The 22,113-nt window shown below is 36.1% G+C and overlaps 1 protein-coding gene across 6 annotated transcripts in view; it reads right to left on the reverse strand.

Moving 5' to 3' along the window:
* Positions 1–22,113, reverse strand: part of KHDRBS2 (KH RNA binding domain containing, signal transduction associated 2) — a 491,072-nt gene that overhangs the window by 187,649 nt on the left and 281,310 nt on the right. For all 6 annotated transcript variants that reach the window (XR_013999024.1, XR_013999025.1, XM_081140338.1 and 3 more), the window contains exons 5-6: positions 13,988–14,115; positions 8,248–8,446 (exon numbers count right to left, since the gene is read on the reverse strand). Coding sequence is in view for 4 of the 6 variants with exons in the window: in XM_081140338.1 (XP_080996464.1) it covers positions 8,248–8,446; positions 13,988–14,115 (327 nt within the window). In the remaining 2 variants the exon portion in view is untranslated. The remainder of the gene's footprint in view (positions 1–8,247; positions 8,447–13,987; positions 14,116–22,113) is intronic.

The following is a 22,113-nucleotide window of genomic DNA, read 5'->3' on the forward strand; positions in this document are numbered from 1 at the left end:
CAAATATCCAATCTAGAAACTCTAATAAAAATTTCCCTTCATTGGGCGAAGGCTCTTGGCTATTACACAGAAAACCACCACATGTGGCTCCCCTCAAATGCATTACAGATCAGGCTCATAATCTTTCCTTCCACACAAATGGCACAAGAATTGATTTCAATTATCATTAAATACTTATTTCCTCTCCTGTCAAAAAAATGTTCCATAGACATGAAATTGAAGGTTGGCAGCCTGAACTCATTTATGGAATTTTAAGGACTATTGATTTACCAGTGAATTTTCTAGTTTTCTCATTGTTACTGGAAGGATGCCTCAGAGTCTGAATCAGATGATAAGATGGGCTGGAATGCCAATAGGCTTAGTTAAGACTGATGGAAAGAAAAGCTACTCAAAACTCTGTCAAAATGAGTTTTACAAATTAGCTTAACATGATTGATTATACTCGGTCAAAATTTCTCATGTAGCATTGAACTCACGTCTCTTCTTGCGTTGTTGTGACCCCATACAGCTCTAATACCTGTGTATTAATCATTGGAGAAGATCTGAGGTAATTTAAAAATAAATTGGATCTATGTCTTTGGAAACTAGAAACTATTTTGTGCACCTCAGGGTTTTTTGTTATTTTTTTTTTTAGTGCTACATCAACATATAAATAAGAGACTGTTGAAGCAAATATCTACGTTGTCAGTTTATGTTTATAGGGTGTGATGTTCTGATGGACACTTGCAGAAGTTGTGCCTTTACCTGAACATTTGATTCGCCCATACAACCTTTGTTAAAAAGACAGCATTAACTTTTTCTTATTAACGGTGCCAACATGGGTACAGCTAAGCACAGTAGAACAGACTTTCAGTACCAGAAAGAAACTAAGGTTACAGAGTCAATATTTCCTTTAAATAATACCCCACCCCACTCCTCCAGCCCTCCATATATACTTCCCTATAAATGTTGCCATTTTTCCCCTCTACATGGACAGATCCAGAGTCTGTGGTTTCTGAAGATTATATAATTATGCATTCTATAAGAAAAAGTTTACAAAATTATGAATACATATTAAGCATAGAAGTGAAAGTTTATTTTGAGTGAGAAAGGCAATCACTTTCTTGCAAAATTTGATAAGTTGAAATCCTATAAACCTCACAAAATCCCCAACATAGTATAGTATTTTTATCAACTACTTGATATGCCCCTATACTATTTTTGCATATATTTGGAACAATTATTTTCGATCACCTTCTAAAATCACAATATTTTCTAACATAAGGACAGAAAATTCAGGGTTTTGTGGGGGGGTTTTTCTAGCATGGTTGATAGAAGAAGTTTATTGTCAAGATCAGGTACAATTCTATCAAGTTTTTTTCATAGCTGCCTGAATCATATGGAAGAGTTTTCCAGAAACAGATCTAGCCCAATACAATTCCAAACTTGTTTCTCCATCACTAAATACACACTTCCTGCACCAGTGCCGCAGTTAAATCAAATAGCCGTCTAGCCTTGGTCAATGAACATGTCCGTCCATGAATACTAGTGAGAGTACCCCTGGAATCATTTCTACAACAGAATGTTAGAATTACCTAATTTATACAAATAAAAATATTCCACTGATTGCAAACTAAATGAATCTCCAACACAAACTCCAGTTAGCACAATCTCACAAATAGCCATGCCCACTCTAACATCACCTGGCTCAATGGGGAGTGTGACGGGCGTAAATTATCTCAATTGACCTCAGGTAAAATACCTCACTTTTGCCATGAGAAACAAGATCCTGTGAGCACCCTGATAAGGCCCCTCTCAGGGTCTTGGAAAGGAGATTCTTCTGATTCAAGGTGTTCTGCCCACCCCTTCCCACCACCGCCCTCCCTTCTGTCTCCCCACTCTCACCCTCATATACTAACACATATGAATGAGCCTTGATTTTTATTTTCCTCCCACATCCACTTGTCATCAAACCCTCCTGTTTCCACACTCAGTGTTATCTTTCACCTTGATATTTTCAGTCCACTCCTATGCTCAGAGCCACGGCCACGTCTCAGTAAGCCTCACTCAGCTTCATTCCCTAAATCTTCTCTCCTTTCTTCACTCTGTGCTTTAGTTCACCCAAACAATTCAGAATTATCAAATTCCCTAAAACCTTAGTTTTTCCTCTGCTCAAAAACCTTCAGGTGGCCTTTTATTACAATAAGAGAAGTTAGAACATCAGCATTTGGGGCCATCTGTAACTCCAAATTACTTCCGCTTCTTGCTGTCTTAAGTGAATTCTGTTTCTCCAAATAGTCCTCCCAGAGTCTTTAGGTTTGCTCTGGACAGTCCCTTTCGTTGCCTTTCCCCTTATTATCTGTTTCTGCATGGAGCTTCCTCCCTCTCTTCTCTACTTCTCACAGTTACACTCATTCACCTTGGCCTGCTGTTATTGTTTGCCTTACCCTCTTAGAGGTTTTTTAAAACACCCACAGTCATAGTGATAATCCCCTTTAGGAGCAGACATGCAAGGTGTGGGAAAAGTAAGCTTACAGTTGTGAGTACACAAAACACATAGTTTATTCTTGAATTATTATTATTATTATATTAGTCTCCATATGAACAACTGTAAACCTACTTTTGCCCCATGCTGTAGTATCTCTTTGGCACTTAATGTATGCTATGTGGTACTTTTAGTCATTTAATATTTTTATACTATGTGAGTGTATATGTATATATAATATCCTTCTAAAGATACCATAGTAGGTTCAATTCAATCGCTATTACCAAGCACTTAGAATTGCAACGATAAAATGAATTTAAGACTTTCTGCCTTTAAGATGTTTAATCTTGTAAGTGGGAGGAGATAACAAAAATTACTTCTAATACAGGGTAGAATAAGAGCCCTATACCTCTATTACATATTGTATGTTAATTTTAGACCTATCTTAGTCTCTCCCACTAGATGGCATGCTTTTGAGAGTAGAGAGACTCTCTTTGACCACAGTTTTTATATTTCCAGCACTTAGTTTCTGGAGGTGAGTTCTCCATAGTTGGAGGTGTTCATGTAGGGGCTGGGAGATGACCTAAATATCACTAAGGGGACTCAAACACTGACCAGCGGTCTGGATAGAAGGTACAGAGGACAAATGATGTGTACATGTGTGTGCCAGTTCTCTGTGAGACAAACACTATGCAGAATACTTTAATGCGACCAATGCAGAAGCTTTAGAGACAGAAAACTGGATTTCAGCCTCAATTCCAAGCTTCAGTTTCCTCATCTACCGAAATCATTCATGTTATCATGGAATTAAGTGAATTAATACATGGTAACTGGAACCTAGTAGGTCTTCAAAAGTTAAAGTTTTAGTTTACCCTCTTTGAACATACTATCCATTAGAGAGCCAATCAGCTTCATATTTTGTAGTGTGGGTGTGTTGTGTTTTTTGTTTTTTTTTAAATGTACTTTTCAGTTCTCTAAATCTACTTCAATCATGATGATGGATCTGTAAAATGTAAATGTACTCTTTTTTGCAGAAGGTCAATGAAAAGAAGCTTTGAAGTATTTAAAGTCTGAATTAGGATGTGTACCAAACTAAAATTCACATTTGTTTTTTAGATTCGGCTAGCACTAATGATGGTTATCTCATTTATTGTAAGCTGTTTCTTGTCAGGCAAGCTGCAAGGAGTGGATTTCAACACCTATATACATTCTAATGCTGAGACTCAGCAGGGGAGAGAGAAACGTCCAAAGAGTGAATTGGCTTGTCCTGTCATATATAATAAAGGGAAACCTTTTCTAAGAAATTGTATCTGAAAGTGAAGACCTCCTAGAGATTTTCACCACCAACTCAGCATGGTGCTATTATTTTGTTACCAAGACACTTACACTTTGTTTTTCTTACCCCTTACAGAGAAATCAATAGTTTAAAATTAGAGCAGAGTAGTGGCTCTTGAGTGTTAATCAGGGCTTGGTACTGAGACTTCAAATATTATTGTAAGCAGCTTAGCAGCCATGTATTAAACTTTGTATGTACTCAGTGGATGGATGGTTTATAGAAAAATAATTAAAATGTAATATATGACAGGGTTTACAAATATGGCAAAAAAAGTTTTTTAAAAACCAGTTATCTACTTTTTCCTGTTATCAAAAGAGCATTATCATAGATTTATTTTGGGATATCTGCCAAAATCATATTTTCTCCTCTGGAAACTGGTGTCTCCACATGTTAGACTTGGGGTTAGTCCCCAATAACCATGTTTATATTTTGTGAACTTCACTTCACCTCTCCCCTCTTAACAGGTAGCTGATGAGTGGTAGATCCCAGATATCATTTCCAGAAACTCTCACCCTATTGTCACAACTGACTCACTAGTGGGAAACACCTGACAAGCCTGAGTGAATGGCATTCTTCCACCTGGGGATCTAGGTTAGAACTGAGAAACAGCCAGTCAGTCAGTATCTGTAGGTGACGAGAACTGGGCATGTAAACATGGCAGCCCTAGGGTGGGCACATTTCACCACGTGCTAACCAGGTTGATCAGAGAAGCCCAAACATCCAGTTTGTAGAAGATAAGAGAATGAAAACGTATATCCAGAGAAAACAGAAATGAAATATGAGTAGAGATTCTTGACATTTTTCTTGTTCCTCTGTCCAGACCTTTCTTAAGGCATTATGGCATTCCTGTTACTAAACTTCATACATGAGTTAATATTCATATATAACACAATCCCCCAGGTGTGTTTGCTCATTTGTTTACTTATTTATGTACTAGTAAAAGAATAAAATTGCTTCTGCTATTTGCAATCAGTGATGACCAGTTAATTCACAAAGGTAGGTAAATGTAACTTTACTGAATCCATAGCTTATCCCAAGCAGAAATTAAAGGATATTTCACATGATGAAATTTTATGTAGTAGTTACTTTTTATCAAATGGATATCTATAATGTTCTAGGTATTTATGTACACTTATAAGTGCTATGGATATCATTTCCAATATTATTTTACATATATTATATATATTATATTATTTCTAATATCAGTGCAGTCTTGTGAGGCTGAAATGATTAGCCCCATTATATAAAAGGGAAATCTAAGCTTCAGAGTATTTAGAAATTAATTACACAGAGACAAACACAGCTAAAATGCCAGTCAGGATGCTGCTGTCTGTTTCCAAAGTCAGCAACACCGCAGAATTTCCTGAAGGCCAAATACCTTCAAAGGAACCTCAAACTGAACTTTCCAGTTCCCCCGTGGTAGTCTTCATTTAATAAATGATTTCGCAGTTGAATCCTGTTGTTCAGTCCAAGGCTCAGTTTAACCTTCACTTCCCCAAAACTTCACAAAATTGCCCTTACCCCTTTCTTTCTTCACACATCCTACATCCATTCCATCGTCACACCCCAGCAGCCCATTTACACGCTGCGCCCAGAATCTCACCTCTTCTCACGCCCTAAGCCATCACGCTGTCAGTGGGCGTCCGTGCAATGAGTTACTCACCTGTCTCCCTGTTTCTACGCTTGTGCCCACCCCCACCACATTTTAGTTCTTTCTCCATGATGCAGGCAGAATAAACCTCTAAAAACATAAATCTGGCCTGGCGAGGTGTGGCTCAGCGGTTGAGCATCGACCTGGGATCCAGGCGATTGGGGTTCGATTCCCGGTCGGGGCACATGCCTGGGTTGCAAGCTAGGTTGCCGATCAATGACTCTCTCATCATTGATGTTTCTATTTCTCTCTCTCTCACCTTCCTTTCCTCTCTCTGAAATCAATAAAGATATATTTTAAAAATAAAATAAAAAATAAAAACATAAATCTGATCATGTTATATTCTTGTCCAACACTTTCCAAAAGCAGCATGAGTTGGCCTGTCCAGCCCTTGACCTTGTCTATTTCCTCCCCCTCACAATCTGTTCCACCTTTAATGCTCTTCTTGCTCATCCCCAAATATTTCAAGCAGGTTCTACTTCGGGGCATTTATGTTTGCTGTTTACTTTACCAGGGATTCTCTTTAGAGAGGCAGCCCCTTAGCCTAGGCCCTCACTGCATTTAAGGATTTGCCAAAGTCTCCACTTCAAGCAGTCCTCTCCCCTAATTGCCCACCTCTACCTCTCTCCACCTGGCATTACTTTATTCATTTTTTATATATGTTTTTCTTTCTCCTTCCACTAAAACGTAAGCTTTACAAAGCAGGTATCTGGTCTTTGTTGACAACTACATCTCCAGGACCTTCAGAACAGTGCCTGCAATTAGAGGCTAAGAAGTGAATGGGTGAATGGATAAAAGGGATTAGATACTTTAAAATCCAAAAAAAAAAAAATCAGATTAATGACTTTACATGTTTTCTTTGACTTACTTTAAGAACCCTCCTCCTCCTACATTTTTCCTTTCAGAATATAACCTTTTCCATCCATATTTCTAAGAACTCTTTATGCTTCTGTAGCTGACTCTTACTTGCCTTGTATTCCAGTAATTTAGTCACTGTAATTGGAATGAATGTGAAAGGCTGCAATGTTTTGCCAATCTTGTTCTCTTTCATGGTGCCCTATGTATGCCCTGTAAATTACCTGATTAGTAACAGTGCTGACCACTATGACCTGAACAGCTTTTCTCTCTTTTAATTTTTGAAATAAAGACCTAACTGTTAAAGCCTCTATTTGGAAGATAAAAATACTATAGTGGCAATGTGCATAAAGATGGCAGAGCTAGAAAGGTTCCTCAGATATTAAAAATGATCCCATCATTCCTGTTGTGGATTTTTCATTCATTCATCCAACAAGTACTTATTATGTACAGACTATGTCTCAGGGAAGAGATGGCAGAACCAAGAGTTGTCTCTGTGTTTCCTGGCCAGTGGGCTTATTTACAGGGTAGAATATACTTTCTGCTTCTGATTTCAAAATTTCTAGATTGTCTAAAATTTTAAATATTGAGACTTAGAGTTATATAAAAGATACCTTAGATGAACACGTTTCCCCTTTTCCAGTAGAAATGGATTTCTAACAATAATTTTGTTCATTCTTACAGATATTAGTCAATGTTCCCTATTTATGCAGTAACATTCTTCCAAATAACTAACATAATCTAAGCATTAATATTTTCTTTTTTTTAAAAAAATATATCTTTGATTTCAGAGAGAGGAAAGGAGAGGGAGAGAGAGAGAGAGAAACATCAATGATGAGAGAGTCATTGATCGAGCCCGCAACCCGGGCATGTGCCCTGACCGGGAATCGAACCCCGATTGCCTGGATCCTAGGTCGACACTCAACTGCTGAGCCATGCCTGGCTGGGCAGCATTAATATTTTCTTAGTGACACATATCAAGCATGTTCACTTTATTGTAGGATTAAGTTTTACTTGGTTATGAATCAGTCCATAGAAAATTTATGTGTTTTGAGTGCCCAACATGTGAGAGTAAGTGTCCTTGAAGAGTTTGTATTTAATAAGTAATCATTCACAGAGGACAGTTAAGAGGACAGCATGTCTGTGGGTGGTTGAATGAAACAAAGACCTAGATTAGCAGATGAGCAGGCTGGAGAGGTTAATGGCGAAATGAATGAGTTTCACAGGATGATGACCTGGCTTGCATCAATTCAATTTAACATTTACAGTGGACTTACTATGGTCACAGGAGTGAATCAGAAACTGTTTCTTTTCTAAATTTTCACAATCAGGTAGAATACTAACAACCTAGATGAAAGGTCAAAGGATGTATCAGGTGATACACTGAATGGGAAGTGTATTTCTTCTGTTCATTCTACATTTTTTAAATTCTTTGTATTTGCCAATCTCATATCTTTCATATAGTGAGAGAGTAAGGATATTTAAAGGAAAGATCAGTCACATGGTTATACCTTAGTACCAAAGTGTATAATATAATCACATTATACTTGTCAAATATTTTTGAGTGGGTTTTATGCGTTAGTAACCTTTACCATTTTCCAAGAGAAGCTTCTGAATATATGACGATTCCCATTATGTTCACAATTATTTCGATTTTGAAATTGTTCGAGTCTTCTAAAGATAAGGAAACCTCCGGATAGTTTGATTCTTAAAATGCAAGCTATTTAACTGGTACTAAAACAATCATGGCACCTGTAAAATGAACGCTTTTCTTAAAATGCTACTGTTTAAATGCACTGCTTAAATTCTGTTGCAAATGACATTCATTTCCTGCAACAAACATCATCTGCTATATTCATGGTATATAAACGTCTTTGAGGCCTAGCCTGTTACTCAATTAATTTAACTCTTCCTAGCAACCGATTTGTCGAGGGTACTTACATATTCTTCATAAGCCTCGTGGGCTGGGGGAGGGGGTGCCCTGTATCCTGGCACTGTTGGTGCCCCCCGGGCTCGCGGAGTAGGGACACCTCTTGCTACAGGGGGCACTGGAAGAGCTCCACGGGTCACAGTGGTCCCTCGAGGAGTGAGGACACCTCTTCCAGGTGGTGGGGGAGGAGGAATGGCACCCCCACGACCCCTAGGAAAAACAACATGTACAGAGGAGAAACAAGTGATGAGAGAAAGGGGCTAAAGCAGATCAAGCTCTCATTTTACAGTTCTGTACGATGGGAAGAAACCAGATTTATTTGTGTGTGTGTATGTGTGTGTGTGTGTGCGCGCGCATTTAACTGAGATTCTTTAGAATGCGAAGTATTTTGCCTCCACAGTAGAATACATTTTGTAAATACTGGTTATGACTTAGTTATGAAAACCATGCAAAATACTTTGCTATTTGCTTTTATAAAACTCAACAAACAAAAACCAGCCCATTCTCATTTTATTCCAAACTTATCAAAAAGACCCAAATGAGAGCATTGTCTGATATATGACTCACTGGGCCATCTATGAAATTGAGCTGCTAAATGTCGGTGTCTCCTCCATGCTGGAGCTTATTGACAGTGATGTGCAATGCTGTCATTTACCAAAAAAAAAAAAATCTGTCTGCACTTTAATACTTAATAAAAGGTGAATCTCTAACCATGGTGATATCATTCTGTTTATTACAGTAGCTTAAGCTTGAGGTCACTTGAAATCACAACTCATTGTCATTGATGTATTATCATTCACGTAATCCCCTGAACTGGTAGAGTCCCTGATATAATTTATTTTCCTCTGGTAACTGTGGCACTAAGTGAAATACATTAGGACTCTGCAATAAAATAAAAAAAATAGATAGAATACTCTGTACTACAGTGCTTGACACAAAAGTAACTGGTACTAAAAGCCCTAGATCAAATGGATGCAGCCAATTTTCATGGTAGTCTGAGGCCTTTGGAAAGGTGGAGTGTTTGTCTGAAGCCTTTGGGCAGAAGCGTGGCTATTTCACTTTTTATTATGTCTGAGAGACTGTCCTCCACAAAGCACTGCTTTCAGCAGGAACACTAAAGCTTCAGGAAAAATAATGATCATTGGGATGTCAACAATCAAACGGTTTGGCTGCACCCACAGATGGGGAATGTAGGTTATGCTTTCTGCTATGAATAGCAGTCAGCTGGCTCTTTCTTGCTTGCAGAAAATGAGCTCTTATGAGTGCACAGTAAGAATACTGGTGAAGCTTTTAAAAGTTTCAAATAGATTACAGAGTTGAGGGATAGAGAAATTATCAGAGAACTTATTGTGAGTCTAATGTATAGGGAATACTCTCCTAGACTGGGGAAAGCTGAGATACAAAAGACCCAGAAGGCCAGGTGCCTGCTTTGAGCACAACAGAGCTGAGGAGGCAATATTCTGCATTATCATAAAAATATAATACCATATTCTGTATTACCATGGCAATATGAAAACACATCTACAAAAAAGAATGTAAAGACCAATATTACCTTCACTGGGCCAAGCACCTATCTGTTTCCTCGTAAGCAGGGTGAGCTTATTTCCAGGTTTGCCCAGAATAGTTCTGATTTACAACCGTTTGCTATTCGGTTTAGCATTTTAACACTCTCAAAAGTGTCCATGTGTGACTAGTTAATTATATGTCGCCTGCATTGAACTACATTCACAAGTCCTGGGTGTACCACTGAATAATCACAGGTAAGTACTATATCCCACTGGGCCTGAGGTGGATTTTTTTTTTCCTGATGGGTCAAATCAGATTCTGAATCTGTAACAATTCTTCCTGCTTTGAAATTGTATGATCCTGGCATCAAATCTAATTTCTAATCCCATGCCTTCATTAACTGTCTCCAAGACACAGCCCTTGCAAAAAAAAACTGTCTCCTGAATCTGACTCATTATGTCCTTTCCCTGGGATATTAACCCCATATCTCTCTTCTCCAATTCAATGCAAGATTCATGTCACTTATTTTAGGACACAGTCCCTGGCTGCATCCACACGACAGTATTCTTTCCTTCATTTTACTGACTTCTTGAAATTTTTCCCTCTTTAGTGCTTGAAATCCTCATTCTTGAATAAAAAAAAAGGTGGAGGGATTAAGAAGTCCAAATTGTTAGTTACAAAATAGTCATGGGGACGTAAAGTACAGCACAGCAAATATAGTAAACAATATTGTAATAACTATATATGGTGCCAGGTGGGTACTGGAAATATTGGGGGGCGGGGGAAACACTTTGGAAAGTATCTGATTGTCTAACCACTGTGCTGTACACCTGAAATTAGTACAAAATAATATTAAATGCAAACTGTAATTGAAAAATATAATTTTAAAATTTCATCTAGGTATCACTTTTGCCACTTTGTTGGAAATACTCTTGACCGAGCTGACCAGTAGCCTACTGATTTCAAAATCCACTGGATTCGTTTACAGTCCCCATTCCCCACACCTCCCCTATTATACTTATCTCTGTGGACTTCTGTCTGGAAAACGCCTTCTTCAGACTTTATGATTCTGCATTTCTCCACACTTCCTCCCTCCTCTTTCTTACTCTTTAAGCTCCTTCTCTAGCTTCTTTATTCCTGGGCTCCCCTTGGATTATGGGCATCCCCATTTTCTGTCTTCTGTCCTCTTAATTTTCCTCGTGGTGCACCCTGCAGTCTTTAACTCTAATGATGGTTATTATCTGTTTCCTTCCTAACACAGGTTGTGTCCTGGATTATGGGCCTTGCTTACATCCTAGGGTCCTTAACTCATCTGCACATTACAGTTACCTAAAGACCTTTGAAAAATTCCAAATTCCAGACCATACCCCAGGACAATTAAATCACAATATCTAGAAGCAGGAAGCCCTCAGCGATTCCAATATGCAGACCATTTGGGGAACTCCTGCCTTACGTGCACCATCTAATTTGAAAATCTTGACAAGCTTGTCATGTAGCCGTTTCTAAGCTGTTTTAAAGGTTGAGAACCAAGGCACAGAAAGTACAAGACACCTGACAAAGGTCACACTAGCACATCCAAAGAGCTAGGGTTAATTATAGGAATAATTATAGTCTTCATTTAACTTGGTTGTCACACCTAATCTTAGTTGATGGCATTATAATCCCTAACCAGGCTAGACATCACAAAGTTATCGTTGTCTTGGGCCCTCTTTCTTCTCCAACTTCTAATTAGGCACTAATTCTTATAAATTCTAATCTTTGACCTAGTCTGATTATTTCCACACTCCAAGTGGTGTTCATTTCTCTTTCGGATAATGGACTTCTCACTGGCTTCCCTGCCATGAGTCAGTGTCTTTGTCTCTTCTCTATCACCCACAGTGATGACTGAGTAGTCTTTCTTAGAAACAAATATGATTACTCCCCTCTTTAATAAACTCCATTAGTTTCATGTATTGATTCTCATTATAGGAAACAAAAACCTTCAAAATCTGCCTCTAATGTTTCATTTTCCACTGTTTGCTCTCACTCAGCATGTAGTGGTGATGGGTGTTAGAGATGTCACATGTCTAAATTCTTTAGTTATACATTATAAATTATTATAATATATATGTGATGCTTTGTTCTCTAGTACGTATTATCAGATAAGTAGTTTTCATAGATATGTTTATTGAAACAAATTTCTTTAATTAAATAAAATTTCAACAAATTACTATAGAAATGTAAAAATATTCCAGGTACCATTCTCTTTGAATATGTGTAACTGAATAATTTAATAAATTCACAACTTCATAAATGTGTACAAATTGTCATTAACTTTAACTTATGTTTTCAGGGGCTTCTGATCAATATAATTTTCTGTTTGAGAAGCTGTTTCCTTATTCCTTCGTATTTGTAGATACATTTTACCATGTGGTTTGAAATGGAAGACAACAGATTTCTGCTCCATTTACTTTCATTAATGTTAATACACTAAAGATATCAATACAGCATTGCAATGAGGTTTAATTTTCAACATTAATTTTCTTTTCTTTTTATATATGCAGTATCAGATCTGTTGATATATGGGATATTAAAAAATCAGTATCTTTCAGTCAAACTTTTCTTTTAAGATAATTAAAAATCTAGACCATAATCCACTATTCTTTATTAAGTCATTAAAGAGATTAAAATTTTAGTACAAAATTATACTGTAATAGAAATCTCATATGGTTCACTCAAATATGGCAAATGTAATATTATGTTAAGCAACATCAATAACAAAATAAAATCTATTAATACAGTGATTTTATAATCTCAAAAGCAGGTTAATGTATTCTTTTTAAAAAATGGTATCAAGGAATACAGAATAGGAAAAATCTCCTCTGTAGACATAAATTGTCATTTTTTAACTGTACGAGTAACAAGTTCATGATTTCAGGCATATGATTTAATCATTTTAAGATACCTGCTGTGTCATTTCATAAGCCATTATGATGACATTAGGACCATACAATGTTTTATAAAAGGCTAAGTCCATAAAATAGTATGCCCATAAAAAAGCTATGTCACATTTTTATCAATAAACAAATGTTTCTGGATAGCATTAAAGAGCTCTGTTTTTATTTTTTAAAGATCAACATGTAAAAATAAGCTCTAAAACATTTTTTAGAAGTATCTCCTTTAGTCAAATATAATTTCAAGAATTGCCACATTGTACCTTTAGATAGTTATTGCCTTTGTGTTTTATTTGGAAGTTTATCATCCTTCACTTTTTTTTCTGGTTACTATGAAACTTTTTGAGGTATTTATGGTTTAAGTATTAAAATAGTGGTCTTTTGACAGTGTTAGTTGAAAATATTGGGGCATCATTAACAAATAAATTGAATCAGTAAAGTATCTTAGAATCTCTTAAGATGCTTTCTATGCAATATATGAAATATTCTAGATCGATGTCTTTCAGAGATGTGAAGGCCAACTAAAATAGGGTGAGAGAATGACAGAATTACAATGTCTGTGTGTGAAGGCTATGCGTATTTTTTACTTTACTTCTTTGCAAACCAATTCTTTATGTTGAAAGCTTGACAAATTCAGAATCCTACAAAACAAATCCTCTCTGATGACCAAGGACATTGCAAAGTCAAATATAACTAAACTTTAAATACTCTTACCATCTGCCAAGCAAGAAGTATGCTTCTGGCTTTTTGTACTGGTGATATATATATATTACCTATCTATCACCTATCTATCATCCCCTATCTCTGTATGTAGCTGCCACGACTATGTTAATTCAAGGGCCACTTAAGGCACAGCCAAAATCTATAACTTTCTCTTTGCACTAGGCCATCCAGGTTCAAAAGCATGTGATTGTGTCACTTGCATGCCTTAATCCCGAGGACAGAACCAAAACAGTAGAAAGATTCAGGTTTGCTCATCTTATTTTCTTTGGATAGTTGTTAAGAGTTCCAACTGTGAATTCTGCAGTCAAACTACCTGTGTGACCTTGGGCAAAATCCCTTACATCTTTCTGTATCTCCATTCATCACCTGTATATAATATTTAACCTTAGTATGGAGGATTTGATGAGTTAATTTATGAAAGTTCTTATGTGCTATGTAAGCATTCATCATTACTGGTTTGGGAGAGGTAGGCGGTTATTGCTGCTGATGTTGCTGTTGCTTCCTCGCTGCGATCGAGTCACAGAGCAAGCCAGCAGAAGCTTGCCATCCTCGCCGGCTGTTAATTTACTTAAATTAAAAACCAATGTACCTCGAAGGCGTTGTGGGGGCTATTCTGATCCCTCTGCCTCTAATACCTCTGCCACGACCAGAGTCTTCTGAGCCATTTAAGTAAGATAATTCACGCAGTTGTTCCTGACGAATTTCATCATTATAGTCCTAGAAGGAAAAAAACATGACCTGATGAGTTTAAAAGTGGTGTGGGGTTCTTGGAGCTTAACAAATACAGTAAGAAAGGAAATTTTTCATTTATTTTCTGGATCCTTGTATACAAAAATCTAAAATGATGTAATAGTGTATATACTTTAAATTCTTATTTTTATATAGAGAAATTGAAGTTGCTTTACTTATCAAGAAGTAAGCACTCAGCAGGAAGTCAGATGACTTTTGCTGGGGTATCACTTGATATGTTGGGCAGAAAAGGGAAGATAGCACCATAGAAGCAAATCTTGGCATGTAGCAAAGTGATGATTGCTAATAAGAGAATTAATTAAAAACAACTTGAATGACTGCATGCTGCTCATGTAACTCCTAATGCATAAACCAAAAAAGGCCCAAAGTAGATACTGAGCACGTGTTAAAATAATTTTTAAAAAGCGCAAATAATAGGGGATAGTTTCAGACAACTGGGAAGCTGTCAATCCAACCAAACAAATTGATGGACAATGTTTAAAAATAAGAAACTTTCTGTGTTCTAGCACTGGACTGACAGAGTGACAACAATAGCAGAAGTCAAATTTCACAGTAACAACCGGAGATTCAGTCAAAGTTAAAGGGACTATTTCTCTCCTTCATCAATGTGGAAATGTATCAGTCATTTCAATATGACCAGAGAGTGGATCTGAGCCACTGAAGGTGAACGGTATCTTCAAAAAAACAAGTGTCAGTCTTACCTGTTTCTCCTTTTACTGATAAACACATACATACACATGCACTTGGTTAAACATCACAAAACGGAGTAATTTGTTATTTTTGCTGATAAGTAAACATTTGATCCTATTCAAAATATCCACTGAGATATTTGGTTCATACAAAAGGTTCTTGAGATTTGGTCCTGTCCAAAACATCCATGAATTTATTTGGTCCACACCAAATTGTCCTTGATATTTGGTGTCAAAAATGTCTGTGCTTATAAAATGTCCCTGGGTTCAAATAGCCCATAATGTTTATTTACATTTTTGGTTTAAAGAATTAATGCATAAAAACATTTTCATTTTTTACTGGTCCAGTAATAGCGTTGTGGTTATAGTGCCAAAAATAACCCTTCTTGCCTATGTGTCCCAGCTGATAATGCCTCGTGGGGTTAGGTACATGGGTTAAGGTTCGAATCTTGCAGAAAAACAGAATTTATATTAACCATGAGTCCTGAGGAAGAGTCCTGCAATTAGAGAAATGCTCAGAAGACAAAAAATTGGGAAGGGGATCTCAGGGTGCATGGTCTGTTAATGTCAGTACATATCAAGGATCTCTAAGTTATGGAACAAATATCTCTATGGATGTTTTTAACCAAAATAGGACCAAATTTCCTGCAAGGGTTTTTGCCAAATAGTCAATCTGACTAATCTTTTTTTTCAGTAAACATATATTTAAGTTAAATCAACCTAGTAGATTTTCTAGTGTTGAGGAAAGAGGCCTAAGAGTTGAGACTAGCAGTATTTATTTGGGCGACTTAACAGAAATTATGTTTGAGACTTAGTTGTGGGACCAAATATCAAGTCAATTATCTCATCAAATGATGCCAGTTTAAAAAGAAAGAATAAATAAATGGGACTACATCATACTGAAACATGTTTGCACATTGGCCCTGACTGGGTAGCTCAGTTGATTAGAGCATCATCCTGGTACTCCAAGGTTGTGGGTTTGATCCTGGTCAGGGAACTTACAAGAATCAACCAACAAGTACGTGGATGGGTAGAACAACAAATCGATGCTCTTTCTCTCTCTCTTTCTCTCTCAAATCAATAAAAAAAGGTTTTGCATAGCAAAAGAAACCATCTACAAAAAAAGAAGACAACCTACTGAATGGAAGAAGATATTCGCCAGTGATACATCTGGTAAGGAGTTAATATTCAAAATTTATAAAGAACTCATACAACTCACACCAAAAAATACCCAAACAATTAAATTTAAAGATGATCAGAGGATATATTCCTAGAAGTGGTATCACTGGGTCAAAAGGCAGATCCATTTTTAATTTTTTGAGGAACTTTCATACTGTTTTCCATAGTGGCTGCACCAGTCTGCATTCCCACCAGCAGTGTACCAGGGTCCCCCTTTCTCCACATCCTCGCCAGCACGTGTCATTTTTTGATTTGTTGATGGAGCCATTCTGACAGGTGTGAAGTGATATCTCATTGTAGTTTTAATTTGCATCTCTCTGATGATTAGCGATGTAGAGCATATTTTTATATGTCTCTTGGCCATCTGTATGTCCTCTTTAGAGAAGTGTCTATTCAGGTCCTTTGCCCATTTTTTAATTGAATTGTTTGTCTTCCTCTTGTTGAGTTGTATGAGTTCTTTGTACACTTTGGAAATTAGCCTCTTATCAGATGCATCCTTGGGAAATACGTTCAAGAATCCTGAAACACTAATCAGAAAGAATATATGCACCCCTATGTTCACAGAAGTGCAATTTACAATAACTAAGATCTGGAAACAGCCCAAGTGCCCATCAGTAGATGAGTGGATAAAAAAAAGCTGTGGGACATTTATACCATGAAATACTATGCAGCTGTAAAAAAGAAGAATCTTTACCCTTTGAAACAGTATGGGTGGACCTGGAGAATATTATGCTACGGGAAATAAGCCAGACGAGAAAGACAAATATCACATGATCTCATTTATATGTGGAATCTAAAGAACATAATAAACTGATGAACAAAATAGATTCAGTGACATGGAAGCATGGATCAGACTGACGAGTCTCAGAAGGAAGGTGGGGGTGGATGGGTGGGTGGGGAGAGATTCACTAAAGAATTTATATACATATAAGCATAACCCATGGACACAGACAGTAGTGTGGTGAAGGCCTGGGGAGGGGAGTTTGGGCAGGGCGGAAGGGGTCAATGGGGAAAAAGGGGACATCTGTAATATTTTGAACAATAAAAAAAAACAAACTGTAAAAAAATTAAATTAAAAAAAATAAAAATGGGCAGATGACCAGAATAAACATGTCTTCAAAGAAAACACACATATGGCCAACAGACATATGAAAAGATCACCAGTATCACTAATCATCAGATAAATGCAAATTAAAACCACAATGAGATATCACCTTACAGTTGTCAGGATAGCTATCATCAATAAATCTTACTATTTGTGACAACATGGATGGACCTAGAAGGTATTATGCTAAGTGAAATAAGGCAGGCAGGGAAAGACAAATACCATATGATTTAACTTATATGTAGAATCTAAAGAACAAAATAAACAAAGCAAAAATGAAACAGATTCATAGACACAGAGAACAGACTGATGGTTGCCAGAGGGGAGGGATTGGGAACTGGTTTAAAAGGTGAAGGAATGAAGTCCAAATTGGTAGTTACAAAATAGTCATGAGGATGTAAAGTACAGCATAAGGAATATAGTCAATAATATTGTAATAACTAAGTATGGTGCCAAGTGGGTATTGGAAATATGGGGGTGGATACCACTCTGTGAAGCATATCATTGTCCAAATGCTATGCTGTACACCTGACACTAATGCAAAATAATATTGGCTGTACACTGTAATTGAAAAATAAAATTTAAAAAATGATCCAGTTTAGCTCTGCTTATATATGTTATAGTAACATTAAATAAAAACTGTGTACACTCACCCATACACCTCTGTCTAAAAAATGGCAGGTTTGCATTCAGCCTACAAGGATTTCTAATGCACAGCTTTACTTACAAATAATGCCTTGATTACAAACAAAAGTACTAGTCCGTCCAAAGGCATTTATTCCTTATTTTTAACATGTTTCTGTTTATCATTTTAGGTACCTGGTTATAATAATAATGGGCTCAACATAACCAGCTGACAGAAGAGCTATATAGTAGAAAATTACAGTTTCTAACCAGTCATGTATTATTCAATTTCTACCTCTGAATTTTCACATTCAAGCAACAACAAACCTGAAGAATAAAGATGTCTATTATTTTATTAAAATCAGGGAATATGATGAATTGCTATTTCTGAGTGAACTGAGCAGCCATTATCAAAATGAAAAATTTTATTATTTTCCCATGTAATATTCCTAATAAGATAGGGGACCTTTGCAGCCTCTTATCTGAGGAAAACTAATGGACTTTCAGGGTCCTTATGAATTGTTTAAAATGGATGGGTTTTCATTGTTGGCAACACTTAAGGTTGAGATAAAAATTAACAAATTGCAGATTAATTCAATATATGTAAAAATGTTTTTTAGAGTATATATATTTTATGCCAGAATCAGAAAATATAATAAGATGGGTAGAGTCTTATTTTCTGTATAATCATAAAAAATTTCCCTTTAATGTCATTGCATCAGGAAAGTCTAGGAGCTTCTACCTCTCTTTCCTTTGGGTCAGATATCATAGTGTGAGGACTTTCCAGCCTTCCTTGACTTCTTTTTTTTTTTTTTTTTTTTTGGTCACAGAATATGTTCCTTAATAAAATGCTTACATGTTTAAACCCAATTTGCCATCTGCTTCTTAGAGAACCCAAAATAACATACAGAGTGTTGACAAACTCAAGTTCCTAAGATTACCAGGCTGAGAGTTTTTGTAAATCTGTTAATGCTAATGTTGATGGAGCCTATTGCATCAACAAACTCTGATTAAATTGAAGTACATTCTTTTATTTAAAAATGATTATATACAGACTAAATATAAAACTGATTACTGATTAACAGAAAGGATATAATAAATATTTTCAAGAAAATAAATTGCATTTTTCACACTTCGCTTAATAATAAAATATGAAAGAGTCAGAGTGTGAAATACAAAGCATATTTTGGGCTGGAGAGTAGAACAACATGGTTGGGGCAGATGAATTGTGGCAGCAATAAAAAGGCTAGTGTGTACATTTGTGTTTTGGGGTAAGAGAAATAGAGTATGGGGAACCACGATAAATTTAAGAGTGCTCTAGTGGAAAGTGACGATTGACTGGGAAAAGGAGGAACAAAAAAAGGTTTTAGGATCAGAAATGACTAAGATTATAATGACCCTATTAACCAGAGAAAGAAAGGAGTGAAAAATTTATATTTGGTCTTGATTATCGTAAGTTTAAAATGCCAGAGACATTAAGGGTTATCCTGGAAGTTCAAATCTGGTTTGGTGAGTAAATCTGAATGTCATCTACACACTTGTGATAACTGAAGCACAGAGGCTGCCTAAGAGAACAGTAAAATATAGTAGTGACAAACATTTTCTCATCATGCTTGTAATGTGAATTTGTATAATTGAAGATAATCAGTTGACTTATTAATTGCAATATTTGGATCAGTAAATGTTAAATGATCAGGTCTTTTAATAAACTCAGGTTTTTCTAATTGGACAACTGAAATATATATACTATTGTATTTATAGTAATAAAGCATCTAAATGTTACAAATACAGAAGAAAATTTTTTAAATGCCCAAATGCAGAGATAGTTGAAACTCTAAATATTCTCTAGACTAAATATATCCTGTGCATTATTTTTATAACATACATACAATTTTCTAAACACCAACATCTATAATTTTATATGATAGTGCTTATTTCCAGTCCTTCATTAAGCACAGATCTACCTTTTAATTAATGTTTCATAACTACTACATGAGTCTAGCTGAGCTGGAACACCCTGTCGAACATTTTTTTACATGCATTGCCATTGCTTCAGGTATATAAAATTTTAAAGGTATTAGCAAACAAAATATTCCAAGTTTACCTTGTAAATGTTATTTTATTAGAAATATACCACATATTTGTTCATTTGAGTATTACTGAGTTCTAAAATTCTGCAGTCATAAAAAATACATATATGAGTGGGTAGTTGTAGTTTTATGGAATTTTAATATTTATGCTAAATTTGCTAACAGATATTCACTGAAAAGTAAAAATATAAGTTCATAAGTAATAATAATAATCATCTATATTTTTACATTATTTTAGTATTATTTTATTTATTAATTTAATATTAAAAGACCCCTAGAGAGAAAGAGAGAAAGATAGACAAATAATCACCTAAGCATGTGAAAAGTTCATAGGGGACAAAGAAAGATAAAGTAATAGAAATTCAGGATGAAAAAAAGAAATTATTTTCAGTCATTTAAAATAAGTATTGAAAGACGACTTAATATAGTCCTTTAATTTGTATGCAAAGCTGGAATATTCCAAAATTTCAAAAATAAGACATACCCATATTATGAAGACAATGTTCTAGTAAAAAAAATGAAACAGATTTATGGATAAACTTAATATTATTTTAGATAGGATTCCAAATTACTGAGATTCCATGCTTCAAATAATAAAGAATGCTTTACTGCTTTGGGGTACACCTGCAAAAATAAAACATACACAGACTAAAAATACTCCTTGCCTTGCAAGATGAGTTACAAAGTTGCTTTATTGGTATGATGGCTTTGGTTTCAGACAAAAGCAATTTAAATAAGTAATAACGAACCTTTAAATGAATCTATCAAGGCCTAAATAACACAAGCATATCATACAAAGACATTTTATAAATTGATCCAAATTTAAATTTTTCCCGTAATATCCAAAATTTTTGCTTTATTTTTTGTTACCAAAATCAGTTTTTTAAATTTGCTACCTTGAAATCTTAACAAAGCTATTCACAATAGTTGTATGTTTCTTTTGCTCAGGGTGAGGCAAATTATCCCATGAAACAGTTTTCATGAAGTTCATGAGCGCTCCTGTTTTCATCTCTGACAAGGCCCTCCCCCTGTGATGACATATGGTACAAACAGTATACACAAGAGCTCAGAGCAGACAGATGTTTGGATGTTCCTAGAAAGGATTCATGCTTTTAGTCTGCATATTTAATGTATACGTATAATTTCCCAATTACATACACTCATGTCCGTCTGCCATGATGGCATTTTGCCCAAATACAAATTGGGAAGATTATTTCACTTGTGTATAGATGCCAGGTAATGACAGGTGTACACAGGATACCTGGAGGCACAGTGAAGGACCATTTTCCTGCCAAATTCCCTCTTCTGAGACGACGATGGGCACTGTTGCTGCACATTTAAAACTGTGATTATAACCACTGGTAACACGTGAATGCATATTTGGCTCTACCAATGCCAAGACTATCAGACGGTATCAAGGGAGAAGGAAATGCAGACTGTAACCCATCTGGGCCATGACAAAGAGACCTGGGATGTCCTCAGCCCTTACAAACAACAAGGTTAGGACACTTTCATCAGAGTAATAAACAAGAAAATGTGTGCTGTAATGGGTCCTGTGCAAATATCAAATCTGTAGCTGAGTTGAAAGCAACTAGAGCTGTGCTGAATATTATTTAGCAAAACATCTTAGCTATTAGATAACATCTCTTAGCCAACACGGGGTGAGTTTTAATCAGCCCAGGCTAGGGACCAGAAAAACTCATTAACAAAATGTGGTCAAAAACAGTCAATTAAGATTTATTAAGAATCTGCTTGGTGCATGACTCTGCATAAGGTCCGTATAAAGGCTTCACAAAGCTTATTCATCAATGGAGATTAAATATCGCAAAGTAAAAATGTTGTGGAGTTTCTATACAGAACTTCCAGTTGTGGTAGTTTATGTTATCAAGAATACTTTATTCATTTTTTATCTTATTAAATATATTGCACACTATGGAACAAGTATAAAAAATAACTATACAGATTTTATACAGATATTTTGCAGGATTATTGGACATACTTATTTTCTATCTTGTTTTATTTTACCTTAGTAACCATTGGCCACTGATATATGCGGTCTAGGAACAAAGACCTTTTGAATGGGGGCTAGCTGTTCCATCCTTGCTGCTTAACACAGTCCTTCAAGGAGGAGACATCTGCACAGCCAGTGCTTCATGGGGCTTGGTGTTGGCATATCTCTCTTTCTATGCTTGTTCCCCTTCCTGACGCTCTGTGTCCTTACCCGAGTCACTGCACCAGAAAAGGGTTTTTGCCCTAGCTGGAAACTTTTCCCTAGCAG

The sequence above is a fragment of the Miniopterus schreibersii genome (assembly GCF_964146895.1).
Source record: "Miniopterus schreibersii genome assembly, chromosome: 6".
Lineage (NCBI taxonomy): Eukaryota > Metazoa > Chordata > Mammalia > Chiroptera > Miniopteridae > Miniopterus > Miniopterus schreibersii.